This window comes from Pelophylax lessonae (assembly GCF_965119305.1).
Source record: "Pelophylax lessonae genome assembly, chromosome: 6".
Taxonomy (NCBI): Eukaryota; Metazoa; Chordata; class Amphibia; order Anura; family Ranidae; genus Pelophylax; species Pelophylax lessonae.
This window is the reverse complement of record NC_138773.1, coordinates 295,122,461-295,144,062: the sequence shown is the minus strand read 5'-3', so window position 1 is coordinate 295,144,062 and position 21,602 is coordinate 295,122,461. Positions and strand designations below refer to the sequence as shown.

At 43.6% G+C, this 21,602-nt stretch overlaps 1 protein-coding gene across 2 annotated transcripts in view; it reads right to left on the bottom strand.

Annotated features, from left to right (window-relative positions):
* Window positions 1-682: 682 nt before the first annotated feature.
* THSD7B (thrombospondin type 1 domain containing 7B) overlaps window positions 683-21,602 on the bottom strand; it is a 925,167-nt gene continuing 904,247 nt past the window's right edge. Inside the window, exons 26-29 of one of the 2 annotated variants that reach the window (XM_082260936.1) lie at window positions 16,080-16,162; window positions 13,768-13,957; window positions 5,876-5,963; window positions 683-1,061 (exon numbers count right to left, since the gene is read on the bottom strand). In XM_082260936.1, the coding sequence (XP_082117062.1) occupies window position 1,061; window positions 5,876-5,963; window positions 13,768-13,957; window positions 16,080-16,162 (362 nt within the window). In that variant the 3' untranslated portion in view covers window positions 683-1,060. Of the gene's footprint in view, window positions 1,065-5,875; window positions 5,964-13,767; window positions 13,958-16,079; window positions 16,163-21,602 lie in introns of both variants that reach the window. The other variant, XM_082260935.1, reaches the window with a different exon arrangement.

The window sequence follows — 21,602 nt, the reverse complement described above, 5'->3', positions numbered from 1 at the left end:
CAAACGCCCTTTGAAGAGTGATCCGCTGTGGCAAAGCTTATTTAAACTAGCCCTATTGGTTGCTGCATCTGATTGGATGAAGCTGCTGTTGGCCCAACAGCATCTGAAGATCTCATCTTTCCTCATTTAATCCAACACTAGAAAAACATTTTTTGTCTTGATGTCCACTTGAATCCTTCTGCCATCGCTGCAAATAATGGGAAAGCAAACAGGGACAAAAGTCACATCAACATTTTCCACTTTTATTGGCAATAATCATTTCATTATTTTAGGCGTAGGTAGCAGAAGGCTTCACTGGTAAAGGTGTATTGACATGACCGATTTGTACATTAGATACAAAAGTTGGGTTATAAATATATCACAAAATTTTATGTAGAAAAAACAGATTCTGTAGGTGTGCAAATGGTAACAGTTCAAATATATACAAGAAAATATACAACTTCAAAGAACCGCCTTCTGATCCTGTTCTGAGAAGCCACGCCCACTACGATCAATTACACAGACACAAGAAATTATTTTTATCCTCCAATCACCACCAATTGTTCATCAAGCTGAAGTCTGGGAGGGAATTGTCAAAAGAGACGAAGATTTAGGGTGTGGTAAAAGATCTCTGAGGTCCGAAATCCACAACAGGTTGCACAGCGATAAAAACCGCGTGGATTACGTGACGCATTCCAGCTAAGTGAGCATGGATTAGATAAGATTTCAGCCTTAGGAAATTCCATCCATACGTGGAGAAGTGTTTCATAATGTGATAACTGCCTGCAGCACAAGCTCTGCTCTGAAGAACGGACATGAGCTCCGGGAGATGGCGCTGTGGAAGAGGTAAAGGTTGGACCATCATTGAAAGTCTAATCTTCAATAAAAGAACGCCGGTGGTGGTTTTATCCCCCTGGTAGAAATTCGGGGAGAGGTGATTTTTGTACTGAAGAGGGGTTAAGGCAGCTGATTTTTCTTTCAATTTTGAGTTGTAGCTTTGAATTTACATGTCAAAATCTCCGTCGTACGCCAAGGTGAGCGGCTTCTGTTGAGGAAATGGGCTTTTTGGTACTTTTGGCTTTCTGCTGTAAGGAAAAAATCGAGAGAGGAAAACAGGAACTCAGCTTTGTTTATGTGACTTGAGTAGGACATTAAACAAAGGGACAATTGTTGGTTTGGAAACAAGGTCAGGGAAATGGGAAAAACAAAAAGTACCTAATGCTCAACTCTGGCCTTACCAATGGCACAGATCCCTCTCCGGAATTTTCTTAGCTCACACTGTTCATTTTAGCCCACGTTCACATTGGTCCAATTTGACATGTCAAATCTGAGCCAATTGCCGGCAATGGCACAGTCCAAATTGGTGCGACTCTGACTTTGCGGCACAGCACTGATTCCCAAAAGTAGTTTCTGTACTACTTCTGGCCATTTTGGGGGGCGGGGGGGGGGTTGATTTTCCTAGACATCTTTGCAGGAACTTGCACAGATGTCTGTGAAATCGCCCCCGAAGTTGGACTGAAATGCCGGCTTGAAATTGTGCGAGTTTAGCTGAACTCGCACAATTTCAAAATGGCCTCAGTGTGAACTTAGACAGAAGCTGCATTAAGTCAGATAGATCCGACCTCATTTCCTGGCTGGAGAATGTCCAGCATCATCCAGCTCAGGGGTGGGCAACCTGCGGCCCTTCAGCTGTTGTAGAACTACATTTTCCATGAGGCATTGCAAGACCGGCAGTTACAAGCATTGCTCTATATGTCCCATAAGACATTGCAAGACTGACAGTTACAAGCATGACTCCCAGAGGCAGGGGCATGTTGAGTGTTGTAGTTCTGCAACAGCTTTTTTTGTTATTTTAAGTCCGCGGTGGTGCAAAAACCTGAAATGGAAAAAAAAAAGTAAGTGAACCCAAAACGTGCATGAGAAACAGACACTAAAATGTGCACTTAATGGTGTGCTTTTAGTCCACCCCCCCAAAGGTGTAGGACCTCTACCCTCATCACCAGGACGCAAGGCTCCTGACAGGGGCAAAGGGTTTACAATGGTCTGCCTAGCCAGAAGGCCTGGCAGACCCCGTTCTTCTAGGTCAGCCGAAGCTGACTATTAAATACTTGGTTGAGGGGCTCTCCCGAAGAGAGACCCCCCAGGGAAAGGAGGACCTGAGGGCCACACATCCTCCCCCTAGACATCAGGGTAAGCCCGAGGACTCACACCCTTCATCCATTGAGAAAAACCACACACAAAAGTGAAAGTGAGACAAAACATGGGAAAAAATAAATTAAATAAATAAGTGTCTGTGCTATAGTGCACTGGCTGGACCCGGCAGACAAAAATTGTCCCCGTACTTAGCCTAGGGCCCAGCCCTAGAAAGCTTGGGGGGGGGGGGGGTTTGCAGGTTGCCTAGCCCCGATCTAGCTCTTTCCTCTCTAGCCTGCCACTTTCTTTTATTGGATTTCAGTTCTTTCAGTCCTGGAGGATCAGCATCACATCTGGGTATTACCTACAAACTGCTCCAGACTGACATCATAGTATTTTGATATTTGTACAACTCATCCCAAGAGACAGTCCACTGCTTGCATCAGGGCAGAGGGGGTATTGAGTCTGGCTGCTGTGATGTTTTTATAACCACTTGCCGACTGCTTACATTGGTGCTACTGCGGCAAAGTGGTTCGATTCAGTCCAGTGACGTAGACATACGTCGCTGGACTCCTCTCCTTGTGGGCGCGTGCCGGAGGCTCGCTCCCGCTGTATTCAGATACAGCGGGAGTCGGGCCAGGGGAGGAGCGGCGGTGTAAACAAAGCGGGCAGATCTCCTAAGTGACAGGCAGGGTCAGATTTCAGGGTTCAGCATAGCTGAACCTGCGATCTGTCCCTGTGTCACTCAGTCACCTCCCCCCACACACGTCAGTAAGCACCAGGCATACATTAACCCCTTCATCACCAATAAAAATTAACCCCTTCCCTGCCAGTGTCATTTTTACAGTAACAGTGCATATTTATAGCACTGATTACTGTAGTAATGTCACTGGTACCCCCAAAAGTGTCAAAAATGTCCGATCTGTCCGCCGCAATGTCGCAGTCCCGCAAAAAAAAAAAAAATCGCAGATCGCCGCCATTACTAGTTAAAAAGAAAACCCAATAAAAATGACATAAATTTCCCGTAGTTAGTAGCTGCGATAACTTTTGCGCAAACCAATAAAAATACGCTTATTGCGATTTTTTTTTTACCAAAAATATGTAGCAGAAAACAAATTGGCAAAAAAAGTAAAAAAATTTTGATTTTTACATTTTTTTGGGGGAATTTCATATAAAAAATGTGAAAAATATTGTTATTTTTTTTCAAAATTGTCGCTCTTTTTTTGTATATAGCGCAAAAAGTAAAAATCGCATAGGTGATCAAATACCACCAAAAGAAAGCTCTATTTGTGGGGTAAAAAAGGACATACATTTAATTTGGGTACAGCATTGCACGACTGCGCAATTGTCCATTAAAGTAACGCAGTGCCGAATTGCAAAATATGGCCTGGTCAGGAATGGGGTAAAATCTTCCAGTTTTAACGCGGTTAAAAATACGCTCTTTGCCAATTTTATGTCAAAGACATGCAGCTAAATACATTTTGGCCTAAATATATGACAAAAATTTAATATATTGGATATTTTTTAACTGTCAAAGTAGAAAAATATTGTTATTTTTTCAAAATTTTCACATTTTTTTATTAATATCGCAAAAAATAAAAAGCTCAGAAGTGATCAAATACCACCAAAAGAAAGCTCTGTTTGTGGGAAAAAAAGGACGTAAATTTCGTTTGGGTAAGGCGTTGCATGACCGCGCAATTGTCAGTTAAAGTCGCACAGTGCCGAATCGCAAAAAAGTGGCCTGGACGTAAGACAGCAAAATCCTCCGGTGGTAAAGTGGATAAGTTGTGTGCAGCACCCAGCTGACCTCTCCCACCAGCCATGATCTGCCTACATTGCATAGAGAAGCAGAGACCCAGTGATAAAACAAGGTGTAATGAAAACCGGTTTAATTTAATAATTTTGAGAGAAGGTAACATATAAGCAGATAAAACTTCTGCTTTAGAGTATATCTAAACCCAAGGATAAAGATTTGCAGCGTATTAGTTTTAAGATGAGGTAGCGGCATTCATTTTTTTTTAAGTGATTCTAAACCTTACTTTTTTATTTTTTTTATTTTAAATAACAAACATGTTACACTTACCTATTTTTTTACCTTAAGGCCAGATACACATATGTGCGAATCAGCGCATTCAATTTGCATGACATGTGGGTGTGACCAGCTCTCAATGGAGCCAGTTCACACATGTCCTGAGCGGCCATGGTGCGGTTTCCAAAAGGGGTTCTGGGCGTTTTTGGATTGGGCTAAAATTCAGGCCTGAATCACACCTGAACCGTTGAACAGAAATGCACCAGACCCCAGGCCTGAAACCACGGCCGCACGTATGTGAATCCGGCCTAATGCAGGGATTGCACTAAAATGTCTTTAGTGTCTTGGCTTTAGATCCACTTTAAGGCCCAGCCCCATCTAAATCTAGGATGTAGAAGGGTTTTTGCATGGGCGCTCAACCTGTGGCCCCCCAGCTGTTGCAAAACTACAAGTCCCATGAGGCATTGCAAGGCTGACATTTACAAACATTACTCCCAAAGGCAGAGGCATGATGGGATTTGTAGTACCACAAAAGCTGGAAGGCCACAGATTGGGCACCCATGGGTTAGAGCCTCTCTCGGGTTTTTATTGTGTGGTGAGATGGGAGCTTTTCCCACAGGGACACTGATAAAAACAAAAAAACACTTTGGGTCCTTTCACACGGTCCGCATTCTGTTGCGGACTGTTCTTTGCTCAGCAGGGATCGATCCGCCGATCCCCGCTGAGCAGGCAGATGACAGCTCCGTCTCCGCACTGTGTGCAGAGAGGGAGGGAGCTGTCAGATCCCCACTGCTCTTTATCGGGAATCGGATGAGATCGGACCGCCTGTCCGCTCTCATCCGATCCCCTGGACGGATGGAAAATAGAGTTTCCATCCGTCCAGATTTCACGGACAGGATAGGATGCGGATGGCAGTGGGTGTCAGTTGACATGTCTCCGCTGACATCCGCTGCCCCATAGGGATGCATGGGGGATCCGATCAGATCCGCCTAAAAACTAACAGGCGGATCTGATCGGATCACCCGTGTGAAAGGACTCTAATAGTGGAAGATAGGCTGGAACTATACCTGCCTTTCGGTCCAGATGACAGTTGTACTTCTAGTCTAGGAACAAGAAGTGAAGGAAAATCTCCTCAATGGGCTCAAAGAAATAAAAACCTGACATTTTAACTTTTCCTTACTCCACCAAAAACTAAACAGAGACATTTAGCTTGAGATAAGCAAAAATAGGCACTCCTTATAGCAGGCACATGTCTTCAGTTATCTTTCAGAGATTGAGCCCCGGTTCACACTTATGCGATGCGGGAAGGCTGCGAATTCGCAGCCTGTTCCCGCATTGCAAACGCACCCCGGCAGTTCACACTGCCATATGCGATACGCTGAGGGTGTCAATGTAATCTTAACGACACCCCCAGTTTGATCGCATATCGCAGTGCGATCTTGCAGTTCGCACAGGATCGGATCGCACAAGTGTGAACCACTGTGCGATCCGATCCTGAGGAGGCTGCAAAAAAGGGTCCTGTGCGTCTTTGCTGCGGGTGCGGTGCGAATTTAGCCATACAAAGTGTATGGCTGAACACGCACCGCACAGCCGATCGCATGTAATGAAGGAGCAGTGCGCTCCGACATTACATGCGATCGCCGCAGCCGCACTAGTGTGAACCGGCACTCAACTCCACCTGTCCAATGGCTATCTATCATTTTGGCTGTTGTTACCTGGAATATTAGTACTTACCAGACCAAGTAAGAGATGATGATTAGGATAACCAGGATAAGAAAGCTCCCTGCACACATAACGTAGACCCAAAGACTCAACCGGCCATCTGTAAAACAAAAAACAAATCATATCAACCAGACAAATGCATTGTATATCACGATTTATAAAAAGATAATAAATAGTTTGTACAAAAACACCCAGGGGGTAGTAAGATTTATAAGATTTATAGTGGCCATAACCATAAGGGCCCATTCACATGATGCATCGCTTTAACATCTGACTGAGCTAGCAGAGAACCTTAACCCTTTGGGTGGGATCTGTAGCAGGACAATGACCCCAAACATACAGCCAATGTCATTAACCACTTCAATACCGGGCACTTTTACCCCCTTCCTGCCCAGGTCAATTTTCAGCTTTCATCGCTGTCACACTTTAAATGACAATTCGGCGGCCATACAACACTCCAGGCAATTAAATTTTTCATCATATTTTTGAGACAGATAGAGCTTTCTTTTGGTGGTATTTGATCACCACTGGGGTTATATTTTTTGCTAAACAAATGCAAAAACACCAAAATTTTTGAAAAAGAAAACAACCTTTTTCTTTATTTCTGTTGTACAATTTTACAAATAAGTAGTTTTTCTTTTTCACTGATGGACACTGATGAGGCTGCACTGATGGGCACTCTTAAAGCAGATTTCCGGCCTCGGGGGTCAAATTTAGATAAAAATACCCCCGGGACAGACAGGGCTAGTACATTCCATAATGGAATGCCCAGAAACTGTTTAGCAGGGAATGACACATCTGCACCGGAAGTGACGAGCGGGGCCGGTGCAGGCGCATTGACTCCTGGGAGCGATGACGTTCATCTCCCAGGAGTCATCGCAAGCCGGAAGAGATGGTGCGGGCCGCGGCCACAGAGGGAGGAAGTGGAAGGAAGGTGAGTATATTTTCTTCAATATCAAGGTAAGTGAACAAAAAAAAATTGGGAGCATCCATTTCTTTTTCAGGTTACCCTCAGCAAGCGGATGGCCCAAAATAGATTTTTTAGATTTTGAGGCCGGAACTCCGCTTTAAGGCTGCACTGATAAGGCAGCATTGATGAGCACTGATATGTGGCACTAATGGGCACTGATATGCTGCACTTATAGCCACTGATGGGGCTGCACTGATGATCAGTGCCCCGATTATCAGTGTGAATGCCCCTGCCACCAAAGGAAAGCTGGTTATTGGTTTTCCTTTCCTCAGACACTAAAAGCCCTGAGGAAAGGAAATGGCGATAACCAGCATTTGTTTACATTGCACACAGCTGATCACATGGTAAAGAGCCTATATTAACGACTCTTTACCGCAATTGGTGATGCGCTGTGTCCAAGGAACAAAGCGCAGCACTGATTGCCATGCTGCAGACCCCCACGACAAGAATGGAAGGCCGTGATATGATGTCCTCCCAGAATGAAAGCGGTCCCGCCAGATCGTCATTTTACAATACAGCAGTTGGAAGCAGTTAAAAACAAATCTTCAGTGTAAAGAAGAAGAAGGAGTTCTGGAAGTGATGGTTTGGCCCCCACAGAGCCCTGATTTCAACATCATGGAGTCTGTCTGGGATTACATGAAGAGACAGAAGCATTTGAGGCAGCCGACATCCACAGAAGATCTGAGGTTGGTTCTCCAAGATGTTTAAAACAACCTACCTGCCATGTTACTTCAACAACTGTGTGTAAGTGTACCTAGAAGAATTGATGCTATTTTGAAGGCAAAGGGTGATTACACCAAATATTGATTTGATTTAGATTTTTCTTCTGTTTGCTCACTTTGCATTTTGTAAATTAATAAAAAGAAACAATTAAATATATATATATTGAAAACATTCTTACTCCACAGCTTCTCACTTTCCTAAAACCTTTGCACAGTACTTTAAAAAAAAAAAAAAAAAATTGTGTAAAAAAAATAAAATAAAATAGCTAGATCACATTATGATCTAGGTCAGTAAAAATGTCAGAGGAAGGGAGGGAGACAGCATTCTGGTGTAATAAGTTCCAACAGGTTAGTGTTAGGGTCAAAGGTCAGGGTCAGTATATTTTGGGCAGGATGTTAACCCCCGTTCACATTAGGTCGCTCCGACTTAGGAGGGCAAACTGTGACTTCGGCGCGACTTGCGCGGACTTCACATAAAGGAAGTCAATGCAAGTCGCCTCCAGGTCGCCCCGAAGTAGTACAGAAACCTTTTTCAAGTCGGAGCGACTTGTGTCGCTCCTATTAGAACGGCTCCGGTACTACACACTGACCAAGTCGCCTGACAAGTCGGATCAATGTGAATGGACACTCAGTGTGTTTTAGGCAAGATAAAACAAAATGTTGTACAAACAACAAGAGCAGGAGAATTTATTTTGGGTTGTTCGGTAAATTATGATAATAGCAATAAATATATACAGATATATTAAAAAAATACTATTTTGGCCCAGTTTTTTGTTAAAAAAAATTTAAAAAATAAAATAATCAGGAGATATAATTACCATTTACCGACAAAAGACCCAAAATTTGTCCCTAAAAAAAAAACAAGGTGAAATCCACCTGCATACACAGAGTAGTTGCGATAATGTACAGTTTTACTAACACATGTCAAAGTTCCAAATTGTGTTCAGGCATTCACGTTTGTTTTACCCTCCGTCACTAAGGGGTTAATGTACAAAGAAGGAAAATGACCCAGTGCACAACAACTTTAGGATATTGTAAAGATTAGTGAAGAGACCCCACATTCTCTGGGGGACTCTTGGATTTTGAAGTCAGACATGATTGGACCCTGAGCTCTGACAAATGCAGTCACAGCAACCTCCGGATCTCATACTGATATCCCTTCCTGTCTCCATCCTTCTGCATTGATTTTTAATTGATCTCTTCTAATTTTGGTAAGTACTGAAAATCGAAAAGAACGGAGATGAAATGAAACTGAACATTACTTCTGGATGGGTTGAGCAAAACTAAGAATTCTCTTTCCTCAAAGGGCCCATTTACATTTTCGTGGTGGGTAATGTGCATTATGTCATCCATTAATGTGAGTTGCGTGTGCATCCTAATGTGGCAAAAATTCTCTGCGCCTTTTTTTTTTTTTTACACTACCGTGCATTGTGGTGTGCTAAAACACAGGTGTGATTCCTTGAAATGAATAGCAGCAAATGCAATTTCGGCAATATTTTGCTTCTCAGGTTTGGGAAAAGGTAAAGATGGTTTTGTTGCTTTTCATCATGCAATGGTATTTAAATTGCCCCTGGAGGTTACCTGTGCATGTGCTTTATTAGTGTTCTCTTTTTATTGATTTTACTTTACACACAAGAAACAAAAAATACACATTTTCACAACACATGGACATACATATAAACCATATAAATATGGTGTTCCCAGCATATTCATGGTACCTCTCAAAATCTGGAATAAATAGTCCCCCAGTTGATTTTGGACTAATCAATGATTTATATGTAGCCTCCTAGATGGGTGCTAGGTTAAAAGCATTGTTATGCTCCATCTGCTTATCAGGGGAGCCTGATCTGTTAGTTCTGCCTGTTACATGTGTCCAGGTGTGAGTCACTTGGTCTGAAGGAGTGTCCCCACTGTATCCAATAGGGGAACCTGTTGGACAGTGGAGGAAACCTAGCCAGTGGCAAACTGGCTTTTGGGGCAGTCCCAGTGGGAGGGCACCACTGCAGTGCATCCTGGGATTGACCATAAAAGCCAAGGGCACATGTGACAGGACGTCTTTGGGGGGAAGCAGAGTCCCAGGAGGAAGGTAACCGCTGTCTCTCCTCTTGCTGTCTGAGGAAAGTGGTCACTTTCTTCAGCCAGGTGTGCAGCTGAGCCTGAAGGATCCTAGAAAGCTGATAGTGGAGCTGCTGGCAGAGTCTTATAGGGAAAAACAGTGTCCTTGAGTACCAGGGGTCTGCCCAGGAAGAGGGACCACTCCAGTGAAGTCAGAGGATAGAAGGTCAGCTCACACAGTTAACAAGAGTAAAGGGGGGGGGGGGGCAAGTATAACCCTGAAGAGTAAGGGTAAAGGGGGTACCAAGTGAGGCCCTGAAGAGTAATTCACTATACAGTTCGCTTATCTAGTACTTCACTACAGTGGCAAGGTGAAGCAGCGGCCTTGCTGCACTCAGCATAGCTAGAAGTCCTCAAGTTGTGCATAGTTCATCCAGTTGGAGTATCCAACTCATCCCTTCTACCATCCCAAGTTCTAAAATAAAAACAACAAAATCCAAATCCCCTTGACTGTTTCCTGACTGAGCCAAACACGTAAAGCACTAAGAATTCATAAGTTGTTGCTATGAGTAACCCAGGGGAATCCGCTTCAAGCAGCTCCCAAGGGAGTAGTGCTACATATAAGCAATACGTGGGCCTCTATGTTTCCTTATAAATCTTTGGATTAGTAATCTAAGTGTTTTAAAAAAAGCCCCTGGAATGCCTATAGGAAGGGTCTGAAAGATATATAGAGCTTTCAGGAGAACCACCATTTTAATAGCGTTTATCCTGCTAAACCAGGACAATCTGCCGACAGGATATCCCTTCAAATCTTGTTTGATTTTTTTAAGTAAAGGCAGATAATTATCTTGATATAAATCTACTTCTGACCTTGATAAAAAAAGTACCCAAATATGTCAAACCCCTCTGTTTCAACACAAAGGGGTACAGAGATCTAAGAACCCTACACTCCAATGGGCGAACAGAAATGTTAAATATCTCAGTTTTCTCTACATTTATTTTAAAGCTTGAAACCTCTCCATTAGGGGTGTTGAAAATAATCGTTGCATCGATGCATCGCGATGCGGCCTTAAACGATTCAAATACGATGCTGAGGAACGGCCGCATCGATGCATGGATGACGTCATCCCGCCACTCCCAGTGCACTCAAAAGTTAAAACAAATTACTGTCAGTGAATCCGTTTCAGGGACCCTTCCTAAGAACGGTTAATGTAAACGGATGCTTTATTGATTACCTTATTATCTCCCGATCTTTTTATCGCCGTCAGTATTGGCTGTCAGTGACGAGCCCTCTGGCCGGCCGATCTCCTCCCCCCGCCGGCCGGAGTTGCGGAGTGCACGAGACTGACGACCAAGACTGACGGCGATGAAAAGATCGGGAGATAATAAGGTAATCAGGCATCAGTTTACATTAACCCTTACTAGGAAGGGTCCCTGAAATGGAGTCACTGACACTAATTTGTTTTACCTTTTGAGTGCACTGGCAGCCGGCACGGCAGGGCTTTCCTGTGAAGTGCAGGGGGGACTCTGCTATATAATGTAAATTGGCTGTGTTATTTCTATAGGGGGGGGGGGGGCTGTGTTATGTCAATTGGGGGCTGTGTATGTCAATGGGGGGCTGTGTTATGTCTATGGGGGCTGTGTTATGGTATGTCAATTGGGGGGGCTGTGTTATGTCAATTGGGGGCTGTGTTACGTCAATTGGGGGCTGTGTTATGTCAATGGGGGGGGGCTGTGTTATGTCAATGGGGGGGCTGTGTTATGTCAATGGGGGGATGTGTTATGTCAATGGGGGGCTGTGTTATGTCAATGGGGGAGCTGTGTTATGTCAATGGGGGGGCTGTGTTATGTCAATTGGGGGGCTGTGTTATGTCAATTGGGGGGCTGTGTTATGTCAATGGCGGGCTGTGTTATGTCAATGGGGGGGGGGGGCTGTGTTATGTCAATGGGGGGCTGTGTTATGTCAGTGGGGGACTGTCTAATGTCAATGGGAGGCTGTCTAATGTTAATGGGGGGCTGTGTTATGTAAATGGGGCTGTGGGCAGTAATCGTGATGCATCGATAATCGTTCACATGATAATCTGAATCGAATCAAGAGACCAGTGAAGATGCGCAGCCCTACTCTCCATACCTTTCCAATTCTACAAGAATATTTAGGAGTGCCTATGAGGGGTTAGTATAAATAACATAATATCGTCTGCAAAAGCGGACACTTTATGTTCCTGTCCAACCATCTCCAAACCCTTAATTTCTTGGTTTGCCCGTATAATTGCTAACAAGGGTTCTAAAGATAGTACAAAGAGTAGTTCTGGATGGGTTGAGCAAAACTAAGAATTCTCTTTACTCAATTTATTTAAATTTTTGTGGTGGGTTGATACACATTATGTCATCCATTAATGTGGGTTGCGTGTCCATCCTAATGTGGCAAAAACTGCTTGCATTTTTTTTTTTTTTTTTACACTACCATGCATTGTGGTGTGCCAAAACACAGGTGTGTTGCCTTGAAAAATGAATGGCACCACAATGCAATTTCAGCAATATTTTGTCCTCTCAGGTTTGGGAAAAAGTAAAGGTGGTTTTGATGCTTTTTATCATGCAATGGTATTTAAATTGCCCCTGGAGGTTACCTGTGCATGTGCTTTAACCCCCCTGGTAGTATTCCAGAGTGTGGCTCGGGGTTAATTTTCAGTACCAAAAGCGGTAACCCCGAGCCACACTCGGGATTACCCCAGAATGTTACTCACCTTTCCTGCGATCCCCCGTCGTCCTCACACTCTCTCCCCGCTCTGTGCACGGCCGATTGCCATCACTTGCCTTCCGGTTCTCTTCCCTACGAGCATTGCGACGCAGGGGGGAGGAACCGGTGGCAAATTCAAAAGTGTAAATACACAAATGACATGATACAAAGCTGTGATCCTAACTCATTACACTGTATAATGCCATTTCACCACAGAATTTCACCTGGTGACTTTTCCAGTGCCCTGCCTGTGCTTTTCCAGGGCTTTGTGCCTGGAAAATTTTGAATGACCATGGCGTCCAAAAAGCGTTCTTTTTGCGTAAAAACGCTTTTAGACGAACGGGACGACAGCGACAGCGAAACGGAGTTTCTTGAAGAACGACTTGTGGGAAAATTCGTCATCAGGTACGGAAAGTGACGACAGCGACGATTCTGATGTGTCTTTCTGGCACATAGCTTGTGGAATTTGGGAAGTATATCAAATGATTCTTCAGAATTTCCAACGGAGCGATGTGCCAGAAAGAGACATCAGAATCGTCGCTGTCGTCACTTTCTCCCGAATCGCTATCGCTCAGTTCTTCAAGTAACTCCGTTTTGCTATCGCTGTTTTCCAGTTCATCTAAAAGCGCATTTGCGCAAAAAGAACGCTTTTTGGACGCCATGGTCGTTCTCTATTTTCCAGGCACAAAGAACTGGAAAAGCTCAGGCAGGGCACTGGAAAAGTCACCAGGTGAAATCCTGTGATGAAATGGAATGATACAGTGTAATCCGTTAGGATCACAGCTTTGTATCATGTCATTTAGTGTATTTACATTTTTTAAATTGCCGCCGGTTCCACCTCCTGCGTCGCAACGCTCGCAGGGAAGGGAACCGGAAGACAGGTGCCGGCATTGACCGAGCACACAGGAGGACAGCGGGGGAGGACGGCGGGGGATCGCAGGGGAAGGTGAGTTTTAAAATGTAAAACAACAGATTTCCATGCAAAACAATGTACCGCTTTTAGCACAGAAATCCTGACATAATCAGACCGCCAGGGAGGTTATTAAAGGGGCCTCTCGTTACTATTTTTTATTTTCCACAAAAAAAGACAACAAACCAAAAAAAAAAAAAGACATTAAACCAAAATGTAAAATCAAAAATGTAAAGTGACTTTACACATCAATCAATACACAAAATATTAAATTAAACAAGAAGTATCCTAAACACACCCTTCCCCCATAAAACCCTACACTCCCTTTAATAATCTGTTAATCCTTAGTCTTGGAAAGAGTGGGGGAGGTTGGAAACTCTGTCCGGTTTTATTGGTTGTTGGTGTCAGAACTCCCTTCTTTATCCGCCCCGGTGGCAAAGATGATCTCCTATGGATGGCTAGCCTGTGCTTTCCTCACTGGCACATACACATACATCTTTTTTTACTTGCCTTGGTCAAATAACTGAAAAGACCAGTTGAAGATCTCGGGGAGTTTGGAGTCTACAGGTTTGCTCCTCCCAATAAAAGTTTTCACATCGGCTTTCTTGGATTCGCTGCCTGGAACCTTCACACAGTAGTCCAGAACACCGCTAGACCGCATGATCTGTGTGTACCCGTCTTCACAGCCGCATACTCCGCTCTGTGGGGGGAAAGCAGACAATATCAGCTGACAATCACAACATTAAAACCTATTGCAGTCTGTATTTCTGAGCAACCAACAGAATCCATGAAAAGTAGTGTGCACAGCTCGAAAGGCTAAAAGCCAGGTAACCGTCCTGAAGGACCGGGTGCCAGAAGCCCGGGAAGAGCTTGTCCTCATACAAGAAAGCCAAACAGAGAATAAAGAGAAGCTGGTGGCACTCCTATAAAATTCACATTGCTGGCAACTTTATTGGTCTAGATCAGCGATCTCCATACTAAAGCCCTTTGCTTGCCTTAATCTGCCCTTGGGGCACTATTCCTCTCAGTGACATAGCATAATTCTTTCCATGGATACCAACGATGGGCCACTTTTCCTGGCACTAACAATGGGGCACTATCCCTCCCACTGACACCAACAATGGGGCAGAATTATTTTCCACTGACATCAACAATGGGGCACTATTCCTTCCACTGACAACGACGAGGCACTGGTCCTCCCACTGACACCAAAGATATGGCATGGTTTACTCCCACTGGATGTCAGGACATTTTCCACTCCCACCGGCCCTTCTAAAGTCTGAAGGACAGTAAACTAGCCCTTTGTTTAGAAAGTTTGGAGACCCCTGGTCTAGGTAAATAAGCAAGGAGTCCACTCATGGGACTTTATTTCTGAAGCATTTCACCCACAAGCTTGGGCTTAGTTGAAGAGGTCTTCTACTGACCAACAGAGTTGCCAGCGGTTCAATTGTAACTGGATTTCACCAGCTTCTTTTTCTTCACCCAACAGAATCCAACTTTCCTTTCTGTAGAGTAGGTTAGAAAATGAAAGGATTCAGTTGACTCAACTTTTTTATTATTTTGGATGAATCAATATTTATCGAGGTCTACAAGGTAACAAATACAACCACAGCTTTAGCTATAAATTGCTGAGGTGTCCACAGATATTTAAAAGCAACAAACAAATTTATACAGTGCAACTTCAGATACCGCCAGCTGAAACATACAGTGTACAGTATCTATGGGGAATAGGACTGGGCAGGTTAGAAAGTTTTGTCTGATTGCTAATGTTTGAGCCCTGCTAAGCCAATGCATCCCTGTTCTATTAGTTAATTCTGAACTTTTTATGAGAAGGGACCTGTCATCTGTAGCTTAAATATTTTTGTTTTATTATCTATATTAATAAAAGCCAAGTGTCCCTGCGTCCAGATTCCCTGTGTCCGTGGAAATGCGCATGTGCCACAGGACAGCCGTTGGGACTGGGGGCGGGCACTGACCTGTGTAGGATGGGGGAGCTCCTCGGTGTCGGAGGCCGGGTGTTGGGGGGTCACCCCCGATAATGGTGCGGTGTGAGGGCCGTTGTACTGCCGATAGTTTCAGTACACCGTTCTGAATTCGTATGTGCTGGGGAGGCTGGAGGCGGAGTTCCGATCAGTTGCCTTAGATTTAAAAATGGCGCCACCTGGCGCCAACATGTCACTGCGCATGCGCCGCTGCTCGGTAAAAGCCGTACACGTTCGGCTATTCCCGGGATCCCAGGAATCAATGCGCCTGCACCGCCCCCGCTCGTCACTTCCGGTGCAGGCGTGGCATTCCCTGCTAAACAGCTTATGGGCATGCCCAGAAGCTGTGCAGGGATGCCGCGCCTGCACCGGAAGTGACGAGCAGGGCCGGTGCAGTGCATTGTGGGACTCCAACGTCAACGAAGAGGCCGCAGAAGAGGACGCGCTGGCTTCAGCTGCCCACATCTGAGATGGCAGCGCTGGAGAAGAACTTTTCAAGGTAAGTATTTCTTCTTACAGGTAAGTGTAACCCGGGACAGTTCAGAGGCTATCCATTGTGGAATGTACTAGCCCTGACTGTCCCGGGGGTATTTTTATCTAAATTTGACCCCCTAGGCTGAAACTCCGCTTTAAGGACTGGAGTTGAGAAACCTTGGTGTAGCAGACCCCTATAATTCACATACAGAAAACATTTCACAGCAATGCAGCAAAACATCCTCTAGGTGGCAGTGTATCCCTGCAGAACAAAGCACTGCCCAAAACTTAGAATAAATGGCTGGTACAGGGATAATGTTTCTGAAACTGTGCTGATTATATAATGTGAGCTTATAAGTAGGTTACCTGCATACAGTAAGAAAATGGTTTTCTGCATGGCGGGTCGCAGTGCCGAACTGCAGCGGGTCGAGAGTTTGGAGAGCAGCCACCTAGGAGAAGAAAATATCAGTTTTATACAATTATTAAGTCTGCTTTCAGCACTCTCGAGTCCGGCTGAGATTTTGTTCCTTTGTCTTGCTCCCTGTAAGAAGTCTCGATAGAGCGGTGGTGGCAAAATCAATAAACCTTCCATTGTACACCGTATTATACAGTTTTCAGGAATATTTTGTTTCTGCAGTGATAATCATACTACTAACACAGGAAAGCTTCAGAAAATGACGACTTCAGTAAAATGGTACATTTCGTTTTTTTTTTTTTTCCCCATGTATTCCTTTAACCACTTTAATACCGAGCACTTTTACCCCCTTCCTGCCCAGGCCAATTTTCAGCTTTCAGCACTGTCACACTTTAACCACTTCTGGACTGGAAGATTTTCCCCCTGCGTTATTTTAGTGGACAATTGTGCGGTCGTGCGTCGCTGCACCCCAATAAAATTTATGTCCTTTTTCTCCCACAAACAGAGCTTTCATTTGGTGGTATTTGATCACCTGTGCGATTTTTATTTTTCGCGCTATAAACAAAAAAAAAAAAAACGACAATCCTGAAAAAAACAAAACAATATTTTTCAATTTCTGCTATATAACGTTCCCAAATAAAATTTAAAAAGCAACATTTTTTAACATTTTAGGCCAATTTGTTTTCTGCCACATATTTTTTGGTAAAAAAAAAAAAAATCGCAATAAGCGTATTTTGATTTGTTTGCGTAAAAGTTATCGCGTCTACTAACTACAGGAAAGATTTATGTCATTTTTATTGTTTGTTTTTTTTTTTTTTTTTAACTAGTAATGGCGGCGATTTGTGATTTTTAGCAGGACTGCGACATTGCGGTGGACAGATCTGACCACTAACTGACATTTTTTGACACTTTTGGGGGGACCAGTGACATTACTACAGTAATCAGTGCTAGAAATATGCACTGTTACTGCAATATTGACACTGGCAGGGAAGGGGTTAACACTGTGGGTGATCAAGGGGTTAAATCAGTTATGCTGCTGTGCAATAAGCATGCTGATAGGAGAGGAAAGCAGAGTGCCAGGGAGGAGAGCTCATCAGTCTGCTGCTTCTTGTTTCACTGTCTACTGACAGGTTGGGAGAGGGGCAAGACCTATAAGTGTTACCTAACTGCAGCAAAAATCAGTTCTCCTACCCTACCAGGCTTAAAGTTATTTTTTTTAGTAACAAACATATCATACTTCCCTAAAAACCATTGCACAGAGCAGTCCCGATCCTCCTCTTCTAACGTCCTCTGCTGGTGCTCCTGGCTCCTTCCCTCTGAATGCCCCTATAGCAAGCCACTTGCAATGGGGGCACTCATGTATGCTCACTCTCTAGCTGTTCAATAATGCGCCAGAACGCAGCTCATTCCCGACACCCCTCCGCTTCCTCCTCACTGGTTGTTATTTACAGCAACAGGAGCCAATGTCCAGCTGCTGTCCGAGCCAATGAGAATGAGTAGCTGCTCTCGTGCACAACGCTGGATTAGGTAAGTATGGGGGGGGGGGTAAAAAACAAAAACCTTCTGCCTTTAGAACCATTTTGAAGAATAAACAATGGAAGGGAGCACCAGGCCAAATGGTAAAACGGTCCAAATCACTTTGTGCATATATAAAGAAGCCAATGCGTTTCAGGGGCCAAATTGCTCCTCCTTTAATCGGGACTTGAGGTCAAATAAAAACTCTAAATTAAATCAAATACAGGCTTTACTATACTGATCTGTATGGATTAAATATAAAACATATTTAAGGTCAATTGCAAGGTTTGGAAAGACAGCATCAGGATTTTGGCCCCTGGGCAGATATCCCAGGTCCTCTACCAAGGGCGGAGCAGTGACACAATGGGTCGGTTTATTAAACACTTGCCGACCGCCGCAAGTACATATACTGCGGCGGTCAGCCCCTCACAGGCAAAGTGACGTACCGGTACGTCACTAGCCTGTGAGGCTCTGGGGAGCGAGCGCGCGCCGCCGGAGGCGTGCTCCCGTGCGGTCACAGACCCCCCCGCGCGTGTGAGCGGGAGAAAGGCAGGCGGCTAATGTAAACAAGCCGCCTGTCATTCTCCCCTGTGTAGGAACAGTGATCATACGGTTCTACTATGTAGGACTGTTGATCATTGTTCCTACACCTCAAGCCACAGCCAATCACAGTTAGAATCACGCCCCTAGGGACACACACAGCTCCTCCCTCTCAAATAAAGTTAACCCCTTCACTACCAGTGTCATTTTGCAGTAACAGTGCATATGTATAGCACTGATTACTGTAGTATTGTCACTGGTAACCCCAAAAGTGTCAAAAATGTCAGTCAAGGGTCCGATCTGTCCGCCGCAATGTCGCAGTACCGCAAAAAAAAAATCGCAGATCGCGCCATTACACGTTAAAAAAAAAACAACAAAAATGACAAAAATCTTTCCCTTTGTTAGTAAATGCGATAACTTTTGCGCAAACAAATCAAAATACGCTTTTTGCTATTTTTTTTTACCAAACATATGTAGCATAAAACAAATTGGCCAAAAATGTTAAAAAATTTAGATTTTTACATTTTTTGGGGGGGAATTTCATACAAAAAATGTGAAAAATATTGTTATTTTTTCAAAATTGATGCTCTTTTGTTTAAAGCGCATGATCAAAAAATCGCACAGGTGATCAAATACAACCAAAAGAAAGCTCTGTTTGTGGGAAAAAAAGGACGTCAAATTTGTTTAGGTACAGCGTCGCACGATTGCGCAATTGTCCGTTAAAGTCACGCAGTGCCGAATCGCAAAATACCCCCTGGTCAGGAAGGGGGTAAAATCTTCCGGGGCTTAAGTGGTTAAAACTGGGGAGTGCCAAATCTGGTGCAGCTCTCTATAGAAACCAATCAGCTTCCAGTTTTTTTTTTTGTCAAAGCTGCTTTTGAACAACCTGAAGTTAGAAGCTGATTGGCTACCATGCACAGTTGCGCCAGATTTTGCACTCTCCAGTTTTAGTAAATCAGCCCCAGTGCTTTGCAGTCATATAGCATGAATGAGCGCAAAACAAGAGTTTGTGAAATACTTTATGAAACATTTGACAGGTAAGATGGGTCCTACAGTATGTATTTGTTTTTCATCTGCGTAATTCTTTGCTTGGCTGCAGTTGCATGTAAATATATTCTTCTGCTTTTATTTGCATATAATGGGATGTTAAAACAAAACTAAACTGAAAAAAAAACAGGATATAAAGACAGTCAAACCGGCTGTTAACAAAAACCTGCTGAATACATTACTGCATTGCCATTATTATTACTTTTATTATACAGGATTTATATAGCGCCGACAGTTTACGTAGCGCTTTACATCATGAGGGCAGGTCTTCTATCTGTACAGTTACAATACAATTGACTACGTAGAGCTTACAATCTAATATAGATGTAATATTAATAATAATTCAATTACTGGCAATGCATCAATGTATTGAATAATACTTTCATGTAATAGTAATACAAATACATTGTAAAATAAATAAGATGCACGTTTTTTTGACAGCCAAAAAAAGTGCATCTAATTTATTTTACAACGTTTTTATCTCCTCTCTATTCAAGAAGTGTTTGATTGCAGCAGTTTTTTGATTTCACATATTTGTAGATGAGCGCACCTTTTTTTATTGTTTAATAATAATATATTAATAAAGTATTATTCAATACATGAATGCATTGCCAATAATTGTATTATCATTATTGTATTATTATCAAAGAATTATTCACATATTATTAAAGGATTATTGAGTACGTTATTGCATTGCCATCATTAATATTATTAAATTATTTTTTAATACATTACTTATTACACTGTTATATTATTATTAATAATAAAGTAATATTGAATACGTTATTGTGTTGCCATTATTATTGTAAGGCCCCTTTCACACTGATGTAGCGATCGGGTCCGCCTGTCAGTTATTCAGTCGGATTGGATCAGACCATCTTTTGTTCTTTATGGAGCGGCGGATGCCAGCGTTGACACCCGCCAACATCCAATCCGATCCTGTCCGCTAAAAATAGGCGGATGGGGATCCGTCCAGCAGATCGAATGACAGTCAGATGGACAGGCAGTCAGTTTCTATCCAACAGCCCATAGAGGAGAGAGGGCTGTGTCCGTGTCCGCTCTACATCAGCAGAGGGGACATGGACCTGTCATCCGCCTGCTCAGCAGGGATCAGCGGAGGGATCGGCTGGCGGACTCTGCCAGTTTGAAAGGAGCCTTATTGTTAAAGTAAAGTTGTCACAAAGCTGGCGTTTTTGTCATCCTCACATATAGTGCATCTGGTAAGTATTCACAGCGCTTCACTTTTTACACACTTTGTTATGTTACAGCCTTATTCCAAAACAGATTAAATTCATTATTTTCCTCAAAATTCTACAAACATTACCCCATAATGACAATGTGAAAGACGTTTTTTGAAATCTTTGCAAATTTATTAAAAAACAAAAATGAAAAAAAATCCCATGTACATAAGTATTCACAGCCTTTGCCATGACACTCAAAATTGAGCTCAGGTGCATCCTGTTTCCATTAATCATCCTTCAGATGTTTCTACAGCTTGATTGGAGTCCACCTGCGGTAAATTCAGTTGATTGGACATGATTTGGAAAAGTCACACACCTGTCTTTATAAGGTCCCACAGTTAACAGTGCATGTCAGAGCACAAATCAAGCCATGAAGTCCAAGGAATTGTCTGTAGACCTCTGAGACAGGATTGTTTCGAGGCACAGACCTGTGGAAGGGTACAGAAACATTTCTGCTGCATTGAAGGTCCCAATGAGCACAGTGGCCTCCATCATTCGTAAATGGAAGACGTTTGGAACCACCAGGACTCTTCCTAAAGTGGGCCACCCGGCCAAACTGAGCGATTGGGGGAGAAGGGCCTTATTCAGGGAGGTGACCAATAACTCGATGGTCACTCTGACAAAGCTCCAGGCGGAAGCCACTCCTCAGTATAAGGCACATGACAGGCTGCCTGGAGTTTGTCAAAAGGCACCTGAAGGACTTTCAGACCATAAGAAACAAAATTCTCTGGTCTGATGAAACAAATATTGAACTCTTTGGCCTGAATGGCAAGCGTCATGTCTGGAGGAAACCAGGCACCGCTCATCACCTGGCCAATACCATCCCTACAGTGAAGCATGGTGGTGGCAGCATCATGCTGTGGGGATGTTCTTCAGCGGCAGGAACTGAGAGACTAGTCAGGATTGAAGGAAAGATGAATGCAGCAATGTACAGAGACATCTTTGATGAAAACCTGCTCCTTAGCCCTCTGGAGTGGGGCGAAGGTTCATCTTCCAACAGGACAACGATCCAAAGCACACAGCCAAGATAACAAAAGATCGGCTACGGGACAATTCTGTGAATATCCTTGAGTGGCCCAGCCAGAGCTCAGACTTGAACCCAATTGAACATCTCTGGAGAGATCTGGAATG